The sequence below is a fragment of the Scylla paramamosain genome, chromosome 15 (genome assembly GCF_035594125.1).
Source record: "Scylla paramamosain isolate STU-SP2022 chromosome 15, ASM3559412v1, whole genome shotgun sequence".
Taxonomy (NCBI): Eukaryota; Metazoa; Arthropoda; class Malacostraca; order Decapoda; family Portunidae; genus Scylla; species Scylla paramamosain.
This window is the reverse complement of record NC_087165.1, coordinates 25,703,512-25,713,511: the sequence shown is the minus strand read 5'-3', so window position 1 is coordinate 25,713,511 and position 10,000 is coordinate 25,703,512. Positions and strand designations below refer to the sequence as shown.

The 10,000-nt window shown below is 48.4% G+C and overlaps 1 protein-coding gene across 12 annotated transcripts in view; it reads left to right on the top strand.

Annotated features, from left to right (window-relative positions):
• Positions 1-9,190, top strand: part of LOC135107741 (uncharacterized) — a 19,427-nt gene extending 10,237 nt beyond the window's left edge. For 3 of the 12 annotated variants that reach the window (XM_064018041.1, XM_064018042.1, XM_064018040.1), the window contains exons 4-11: positions 1-132; positions 301-3,060; positions 3,483-3,599; positions 4,214-4,998; positions 5,838-6,004; positions 7,004-7,167; positions 8,515-8,641; positions 9,048-9,190. The exon at positions 1-132 is cut by the window's left edge and continues 516 nt beyond it. In XM_064018041.1, coding sequence (XP_063874111.1) covers positions 2,839-3,060; positions 3,483-3,599; positions 4,214-4,998; positions 5,838-5,898 — 1,185 coding nt within the window. In that variant the 5' untranslated portion in view covers positions 1-132; positions 301-2,838 and the 3' untranslated portion in view covers positions 5,899-6,004; positions 7,004-7,167; positions 8,515-8,641; positions 9,048-9,190. Of the gene's footprint in view, positions 133-300; positions 3,061-3,482; positions 3,600-4,213; positions 4,999-5,837; positions 6,005-6,544; positions 6,796-7,003; positions 7,194-8,514; positions 8,642-9,047 lie in introns of those variants that run through there. The other 9 variants (XM_064018043.1, XM_064018047.1, XM_064018046.1 and 6 more) reach the window with 9 other exon arrangements.
• The last annotated feature ends 810 nt before the right edge of the window (positions 9,191-10,000 follow it).

Below are 10,000 nucleotides of genomic sequence, written 5' to 3'. Positions count from 1 at the left end.
TTGATGCAGTGTTTGGCCAGCCACTTGTGTGTATGTAGGTGACTGAGACAAATTTATTTACTGTTCAGTGACCCGTTTGCAGGCACAGGGGTGTTGACGAGCTGGGTGTGCAGGAGACAGACAATTAGAAAGGTTTACAGTTCAAATGCTACATGTATCTTCAAAATACAGATAATAAGTAGATAAATATTGAAATTAATATAAAATAGCATTGTGTATTTAACACTTAACCAAACTTAACCAACGTACACACACAAACGCTAACTCCGACAGTACCCTAACTACCTTGCCATCCCGCAGGAGGCCACGTCGGAGGTGCCTGTGGTGGGCTCGCCAGTTCCGGAGTACGAGGTGGAGGAAGAGGAAGAGGAGGACGAGGAGGAGGCACGGATGAGGAAGAAGAAAAGATCATTAGCTGTAGCTCTCCCTCCAGCTGATAAGGGGATATTAATGAGGCCTTCCTACAGGTGTGTCTGTCTACCTGTGTGTCTCTCCATCTCTCCCTCTCATTTTTCCAGTTTCCCATTATTTTCTCCACCCTCTTCCAGCCTCTCACTGTCTTTTCTCAGCCTCTCCCAGCCTCTCACAACCTCTCTCTCTCTCTCTCTCTCTCTCTCTCTCTCTCTCTCTCTCTCTCTCTCTCTCTCTCTCTCTCTCTCTCTCTCTCTCTCTCTCTCTCTCTCTCTCTCTCTCTCTCTCTCTCTCTCTCTCTCTCTCTCTCTCTTGCAGGTACTCTCCCAGCCGTGTCACAGCTGATGATGATGATGATGATGATGATGCCATGCCCACCCCCAGCCTGAGCCACCCTCCACCCACCCCAGCCCTCACCAAGCCTCCTTCAGTACCCCTCCACACCACCACCACCACCACCAGCGACGCAACAGCCTCATCTACCTCAGCCGGCCCACCCCCTGGCCCGACCCCCTCCCTGACAGTGGCCCCCCCACGGCAGGCAAGAAGAAGAAGGAGGAGAAAGTATCAATAATCGTACAGATTCGCGACGAGGAATCCAGACTGAAACAGGCGCTGGGTTTAAAGAACATAATTTTCAACCCTTACGGTCCTGGCCTGGCCCCGATTGCCAAGCTGCTGGACACCCCTGAGGAGCTGAAGCGTTTTGAGCCCAAGGGCTGCACCAGGAAGGTCCGGCCGGAGGAGAACGAGGCTCGGCAGAACAGAGACAAAGAACGGCGGCGCAGGGACAGGCCGGAGAGGGTCGACAGAATGGACCGCCCCAGGGCAAAGGAGAGGGACAGACGCACGGACGCACAGGCTACGCAGGTCCGCTCCATCCACCCACCCGTGCACAGAAATGCTGGTATCTCCACGTTGACAACTGGCCAGAGGAAGTAAGGACAGTACCTTGTGTCCCTGCCTCTGCTACCCCACCCCCTGCCCCGCCCCCTGCCCCAGCCCCCCGCACACAAGTCGGCCAAGTCCAAGTGGGACTCTGACACAGAAGAGCAAGTGGACGGACAGAAGTGAGGGGAGAGAGAGAGGAGGAAGAGAAGGAGGAGAGGAAGGAAAATAAAAATATAATCAAGAATTTGGAGGAAGAGGAAGACCAGGAGGTACAGGTGAAGGAAGAGGAGGAAGAGGAATAGACTATCCCAGAGAAGATGAAGGAAGAGGAGGAAGAGGAGGAGGAGGAGGAGGAGGAGGAGGAAGAGAAGGAAGAGTGAGGTAAAGGTCTTCCCCGATTGTTTGACCGAAGAATACGAAGCTTTCCTTATGATGGTGGATGGAGGAGGAGGAGGAGGAGGAGAGAAGAAAGAGGAGGAAGAGGAAGAGGAGGAGGAGGAAGGAAGATGCAAGAGAGAGGTCACATCACTATATAAAGAAGAGGAGGAAGACTACATGAAAATTGAAGAAGAGGAGGAGGAAAGAAGAAGAAAGAGGATGAGAGAGGAGGAGGAGGAAGAGGAAGAGGAGAAGAAAGAACAGAAGACCCTGGAGAAGATGAAGAAGAAGAGGAAGAAGCAAATGAAGGAGAAGAGGAGGCAGAAGAAACTGGAAAAGAAAGCAAAGAAGAAGAGGAAGGAGAAAGAGAGGAAGAGGGTCAAGAGGAGGAGGAAGAGCAGTGATAGTTCAGTACAAATGGAGGAGGAGGAGGAGGAGAGAAGACTTACAAGAGATAAGAGGAAGAGGAAATAAGAATGGACTGCAATAAGTGGCAGAGAGGAGGAGGAGGAGGACGATAAACGCATCACCTCGAGGAAGAAGAAGGAGGAGGAGGAGGAGGAAGAGGAAGAGGAACAAGAAGAGGGTAGAAGATTCAGCAGACACTCGGATAATGGTGAAAGCCCCTCTTATACTCCACCAAGAAGACTGCAAGAACAGGAGAAGGAAGAGGAAGAAGAGGAGGAGGAAGAGGAGCCACTTTCCCCAGTGGCTCGGTTGGGATCGATAGCAAGGAGTCACCAAGGGAGTCATCGCCAAAACGGGGCAGAACCGGGGCATTCCGGGTCACCTCAGGGTCAGGGAGGAGCTACCCGGCCAGCGACACGTCTGGGTACTATGACCTGACCCCGGACTCCTCCAGCGGGGCATCCGGGGCAAAGACATTCAATTTAGAGGATATTCCGTACCCTACCAGAGAGAGTGAGAGGCACAGCCCCTCCAACATGTCCCTCTCCTCCTCCTCCTCTGCCCCACCCACCCCGCCCCGCCCCCCCCACCCCAGACACCCTGGATGCCATCCCCATTCCCCCACCCACCCTGGACCTCACCAACATCCCCAAGCCGCCCGTCACCTTCACCATCACCCCGCCATCCCCCATCCCCAGGCCCAAGAAGGACCCCCTGCCAAGACCCAAGCCCCCGGTCCCCCTTCCTCCCATGGCAGCTGCCCCACTGCCCCCCTTATCCGTCCCCTTGCCCTGCCCCACGCCTGCCCACAGGGAGGAGTCCCTACCAGCCTCGCCGCCCCGGGAGGTGCCCCCCATCGGAGGGGCGCCGGTGTCCCCCGGGGGACATGACAGCGACGACGACGAGCCCCCCGTCCTGCATCCCCCGGCCCCCGAGCCCCGCCCCACCCACCACCAGCCACACCACCATATAGTGAGTTTTGTTTATGTTAAGAGATAATTTATTGGATTCCAGCCAGTTGACCACATGGATCAATTCAATATTCATTGAATGTTGAATGTAGTTCACTTAGGACCAGATACAAACAATAATATTCTCCAATTCATTTAAGAAATCTTTTAAATTACCACTAGGAGAGAGAGAGAGAGAGAGAGAGAGAGAGAGAGAGAGAGAGAGAGAGAGAGAGAATGTTTTAGATATTATTATTATTATTATTATTATTATTATTATTATTATTATTATTATTATTATTATTATTATTATTATTACATATTTCTCTCTCTCTCTCTCTCTCTCTCTCTCTCTCTCTCTCTCTCTCTCTCTCTCTCTCTCTCTCTCTCTCTCTCCCCCCCCCCCCCGCCGCCGGGAGAGGCACGCCGCCCGCCCGTGAACAGGTGTGGTTACATTATTGTCATCATGATCAGGCCGCCGCGGGCCGTGGCGCGGCCTTCACCCTGCTCATGACACATGAATCCACGCCGGCCGGGACCTTACGCCTTCGATGTATGTACGTACGTATGGTCAGCCGCCAGGCAGTAGTAGTAGTAGTAGTAGTAGTAGTAATAGTAGTAGTAATAGTAGTATTAGCAATATTAGTAGTAGTAGTATTAGTAGTAGTAGTAGTAGTAGTAGTAGAAGTAGAAGTAGAAGTAGTAGTAGTAGTATTAATATTAATGGAATAAAGGTAATGTGTCAGTGACACTTAAAAAAATATGCATAAATAAAGAAAAAATCTGTAACTTTCTTATTAATTGTGGTAGAATTATAAATGAAGTTTCATTTTAGGTGTACATTTTCCAACATTTCTTATCATGAAATCAGAAATATCCTATATCTGATAAATTTATAGATTGCATCTTCAGTCAGAGACGCTTTCCGGGCAAGAAAGGCATCATGCGACCATTCCCGTGGGAAAAAACCGTTAGCGCTCTCTCTCTCTCTCTCTCTCTCTCTCTCTCTCTCTCTCTCTTATTCGTTTTTTTCCAAACTTAATAAAATAACGATAATAATAATAATAGTAGTAGCAGTAGTAGTAGTAGTAATAGTAGTAGTAGCAATATTATTATTATTATTATTATTATTATTATTATTATTATTATTATTATTATTATTATTATTATTATAGTACTCCCGCAGCCCAGCCCGCCCCTACCACCACAGCCCGCACACCCTAGAGCGCCCCCCACATGCTGGCCTCTTCCCTGCTTCACGGCCAGGCCAGATGGCTACTCAGTGCGTGGCGTGGCGGCCTCAGGGCGTGGCAGCCGCCACACCCCCGAGGGCTCCCCGCCCCCAGACCACTGCCACGGCCCACACATCCCAGAGCGCCCCCCACATGCTGGCGGCTTCCCTGCTTCACCGCCAGGCCAGATGGCTACTCAGGGTGTGGCGGCTGCCACACCCCCGAGGGCTCCCCGCCCCCAGACCACTGCCAGTACCACAGCCCCGTGGTGCAGTACCACAGCAGCATCAGTCCTCCCTTCTCCCGCAGCCCCCCGTGGAGCCCCGATGGGGGGCGCCGCGCCAGCCCCACAGGGTGGCGCAGTCCATGCTACCAGCACCACCACCACCACCACTACACTGCCCCACCCCGCGACCGCTGGAGCCCCCAGTGCTCCCCACGCCGTGTTACCGTGTTACCCGCTCTCTGTTACCCTCTCCCCGGGGCGCCGCTCATCACCCCCAGACCGCCGTGCCTCCCCGGAGCGGGGCCGCTCACCACCCAGCCGCTCCCCACGCTACTCCCCGCGCCATTCCCATTCCCGGGGGGCTGAGGTCCCCCTGCCGCTCCCCCTCCCCACTGGGTGAGGTGTACCCCTACGAGCGGCGGGGCTGGGGCTGCGCAGCCAGGGAGTGGGAGGCTCTCACCACCACCATCACAGCCCCAAGGCAGAGCAGAGAAATAGGGAGGTTAGTAAGAGGAGATTCTGTTCTTTCCCTCCCCTCTCCCCTCTTCCTTACTTTGCCTCTGCTAATTACATTAACTCAGGTGTACTAATGTCTATTTTCCCCACAGGTGTACAACGCTGTTATTTTAACCTCCCCTCTCCCAAATCTCCCCAAACTAATCTCCCTTTTTTTTTTTTTTTTTTTTTTTTTTTTTTTTTTTAATATATATATATTGATGTAATGAATTCCGATATAATCGTCTTAGGTAATCTCCCCAATGACACAAACAAACACTGCCCTTAACAGACTCCCCAAACTAACCTCCCCATCTCCTGCCTGAATTAACCTCCCCCAAAATACAAGACCCATATAATTAACCTTTCCAGTTACACTAAAACCGAACACAATCTTCCCATCTCCCCACCAGTCTGATCTCCCCACCTCCATATTCTGTTAAACAAATTTTCCCATCTCCCCATTCTAATACCACCACTACCCTCCCCCCACCTCCCACAATCTCCCCAAAATGAATCTTCCCATCTCCTCTTACTAATCCCTATTTTTCTCCCTTTCCAAACGTCACTCTCACCTCCCCATTTCCCTCTCTCCCCTAACCTTCCCATTTCCCCATACCCTCAAATTAATCTCCCCATCTCCTCATCTCACACCTAAACTAAGCACACATTTTCCCTTCAGTTTCCTTCTCCTGACCTCCCCAGACTAATCTCCCCACCTTAACCTCCCCATCTGCTGCCCTGATTCCCCCATTTCCATCATAACCTACCTTCCAGTCTCACTACACCCTTCTTTCCCCCAACCTCCCCATTTCGTCCCCACACTAATCTCCCCATCTCCCCCAGGGCAAGGGCTATGGGTACTCTCCCCCTGCGACAGTATTTGATGACGACCTCCGGATCATGAGCGAGGCAGAGATGTTCTCCATGGGGTTCCACAAGGGGGGAGAACAGCGAGTCTCCCCCCACCCCCCGCTCCCCCTCCCCCAACACCCTCGATGCCAAGTCTTTGGGTAAGTAAGGCAAGGGGTGATGAGCGAGTGAATGGTGTGTTTTTTGGGGTGTTTGGGGGTGAAGGGGATGGTAAGTTTGTTTATGGGGGTGGGAATGGGGTGGGAGAGGGTGTCACTGGAGCTCTGCATGTGTTAATGGGTGGTAATGGGGGTGTTTTGGCTGTTAATGGGCTGAGAATGGGGAAATTTCAAGAGATGGAAATGGGAGAGTGAAAGTTTTGGGGAGTTAAAAGGAGGGAAAGAAAAAGACGTGTTTGTTTGTTTGTTTGTTTGAAAGAGAGAGAGAGAGGGGGGAGGAAGAGGAGAAAAGAACAAGAATGAGAATAATGGTAAGATAAAGAGATATTCCACGATAAAGAAGAGAGGAGGAGGAGGAGGAGGAGGAATGGCTTGGAGGTAAAACAATAACTTACCATTATATTACCTCCTAAAACACCCCACCCCCCTCTTCTCTCTCTCTCTCTCTCTCTCTCTCTCTCTCTCTCTCTCTCTCTCTCTCTCTCTCTCTCTCTCTCTCTCTCTCTCTCTCTCTCTCTCCAGAATTCCCTGTGTGTGTGTGTGTGTGTGTGTGTGTGTGTGTGTGTGTGTGTGTGTGTGTGTGTGTGTGTGTGTGTGTGTGTGTGTGTGAATTAATTAAATGAAGGAAGGAAGGAAGAAAAGATTGAAGAAAGGAAGGAAGATAAGAAACGATAAGGAAGGAAGGAAGGAAGGAAAAGAAGATGAAAGGAAAGAAATAGAAGGAAAGGAAGAAAGATAAAGAAGAAATAAAATTTATAGAAATACAAGGAAAATGAATGAATGAGAGAGAGAGAGAGAGAGAGAGAGAGAGAGAGAGAGAGAGAGAGAGGCTGGCTGGCGTGACTGACTCGATTCTAAACATTGTAACTCTCTCTCTCTCTCTCTCTCTCTCTCTCTCTCTCTCTCTCTCTCTCTCTCTCTCTCTCTCTCTCTCTCTCTCTCTCTCTCTCTCTCTCTCTCTCTCTCTCTCTCTCTCTGCAGGTACTCTCCCAGCCGTGTCACAGCTGATGATGATGATGCCACCCCCACCCCCAGCCTGAGCCACCCTCCACCCACCCCAGCCCTCACCAAGCCTCCTCCAGTAACCACCACCACCACCACCACCAGCGACGTAACACCCCACCCCACCCCTCCCCAGACCACAGGCAAGGTGACAGGCAAGGCATGTGAGGTGCGTCACAGCTTTAGTAACTTATGCAGGCAGTGGTGCAATGCTATGCCCACAACACTCATTCACTTTGCTGTTTATATGTATAAGATGAGTACTGGCTAAGGGTAAGACAAATTCTTGCAGGTGTGTGTGTGTGTGTGTGTGTGTGTGTGTGTGTGTGTGTGTGTGTGTGTGTGTGTGTGTGTGTGTGTGTGTTTAGGAGCCCATTAAATATTGGTTGTTGTTAGAAATGGAAGAGGCTCTGAGGGACTTTGAAAAGGTTGCTTATATCAGTGAAATGAGTAGGTGTGTTCTTGGAGACAGAAGCAGCATGTGGCCTGGCCACATTAACTCAATGACTGAGATAAGGAAGGTTACAGTGATGCGTGTATCTGAAATGTTGGTCTGGTTGGATCATAAGACTCAAAATTCTCAAACGCTTCTGCACTGCACCTCCACTACATTAAAAAAAAGCTCTCTAGTTGATGTTACACAGGTTTCTAAGGGTGTATTTATGGTTCTAGTGGCATATTAACAAGAATTCCACATTAATAACATGATAAACACTCTTGAGAACCCGGCTGATCATCTCTGTGGCCTTGGAAAATAGTCATGGCAAGAGAGCAAGGCGTTTCAGAATAGGGCCCTTGCAACGTCTGGTGGTGAGGCGCTGAGAGCAGTGGAGCTTGAGTGCAGTGGTGATGTACTGATGGGAGGTGCGAGGAGGTGGTCTGGGGATGTGTATCAATGCAGAGGGGTAACTGAGTGAATGGTAGACACAGAGAGAGAGAGAGAGAATATCTAAAGCTGTCATTAATCCCTCTTTATTGCACATATAAAATGTGTTTGTTATTCATTCATTCTGAAATACTGATCCTCAAAAAAATTAATGCAATTTTTATCTAACCCAAGCAAATTTAATGGCCACTAATTCACAGTGGTGCCACAATTATTAGGAACTGTAATACTTGAAATCAAATGCAGATGCTTCCATTTCCTCCCCCTGTTTCTCTTTCTCTCTCTTTTAAGCAAGCTCTTTTCTCTAATGCACATCAAGCTTCAAGCAAATACTTCCTACTTCAAGCAAGCCAGACTTAACTTATCAATATTTTCTGTTGTGGCAGAGTGTTTGCCACACACACAGGCCAGTATTCACAAACGGTTTGCTCCCTCACCACAACTTTCTCAAACCTCACATAGATGATGAGCAGGGTTGTCAAGAATGTTTCTCCCATTAATGATGTAGAAATCTTGTTAATCTGTCATCCTATGGCCTCACCATAGGAATTGAATTGGAGGAATTGAGTTTTTGAGGCACTGAACAACATCCATGATGCTTCAGATCCCAGACTGTTGGATGTGACGCCACAAGACACAGGGCTTCGTAACACCAGTGCACGGTGATCAAGACAACACTGGACCAGAAAGACGCAAAGTACAGGGAACAACACAGTGCTTCTTCATTTTAGGTGTGCTAATCCAGACTCTTAGACAGGGCAGCACAAAATATAGATAGTTTTCACAACACTAGTGTACTATGATGATGCAGGAGAGCTAGGAGTGCTAGGATGAGTGTCTGGGGAGAAGCAAAGCCACCAGGAGACCAGAGGCATGGGTCAGCTGGGAGGCACTGAGTATCAATGAGTAAACAACTGATTACAGCTACAGGTGAATTGTAATCTGCAGCCTTGCTATACAAGACTTGACTTTCTACTTTCCCTCACCCCTATTCTCTCTCTCTCCACATTCTGAATACAAGAGTTAACCACCATTCTCAATCTTCTATCTCTTTCACTGGTACACTCTGAAACTCTCTTCCTGCTTCTGTATTTTCACCCAAGCTTCCATACTAATTCACTGGTACTTGTCTTCCAGGTGAGCCAGAATGAGCTTGTTAAACTGAGCGGCCTCTTCAAGTACCACTGGAACTGTTCGTCAGAGGAGGAGGAGGAGGAGGTAAGGGAGTGCGCCAAGACCCTTTACAGCGGTGCAAAGGAGTGGAGGGAGATGAGGAGAAATTTGAAAGAGAACAGAAGTAGAATGACATCAGATAGCAGGAGTCCTTAGGATTTAGCACAATAAGATCAATAATTCTCTTACATGAGTGACCTAAAGTAAGGCAGTTTAGTCTGGCCTAACTTAACTGAGCTACCTATTTCTGTTATGAGCTAAGATAGGCTATGTTAGGTTATATTAAATTATATAATTATTATTTTTTTTCATCATTATTATTAAAGAAAGGAAATAGAACCGAGAAAATAAAGTTAAAAATTATTGTTATTATTCTTTTTATTACCAAGATGATTGATTGATTGATACATATATTGTTGGACTAAAGCCTGCACAACAAAGTAGGATGATGGAACCTGCCACCCATCCTTTGGACATAAAACAATAGACACAGAGGATAGAAAAATATTGCACATACAAATAATACAAAGGGTTTCCTGAGAATCTGGCCCTTTTATGCTGATGCGGCCAAGTTTGTAACAAACAACTTTTATGTTGATGATGGTTTGAAGTCAGTAGCTACAATGGATGAAGCTGTCACTCTTATTCAGCAGAGCAAAGAATTATGTTACAAGGGAGGTTTCAACCTTCATAAGTTCTTGTCAAACAACAACAAAGCTGTATTAGCTGCAATTTCTCCTCATGAGAGAGCAGATGGAATTAAAAGTTTGGATTTTAGTAAGAATGAAGACACACTGCCTATAGAAAGAACTTTGGGAGTTGAGTGGTGCATAGAATCTGACACATTTCAATTTAGAATAAAGGTGAAAGACCAGCCACTCACCAGGAGAGGCATTCTGTCAACAGTGACCTCTATA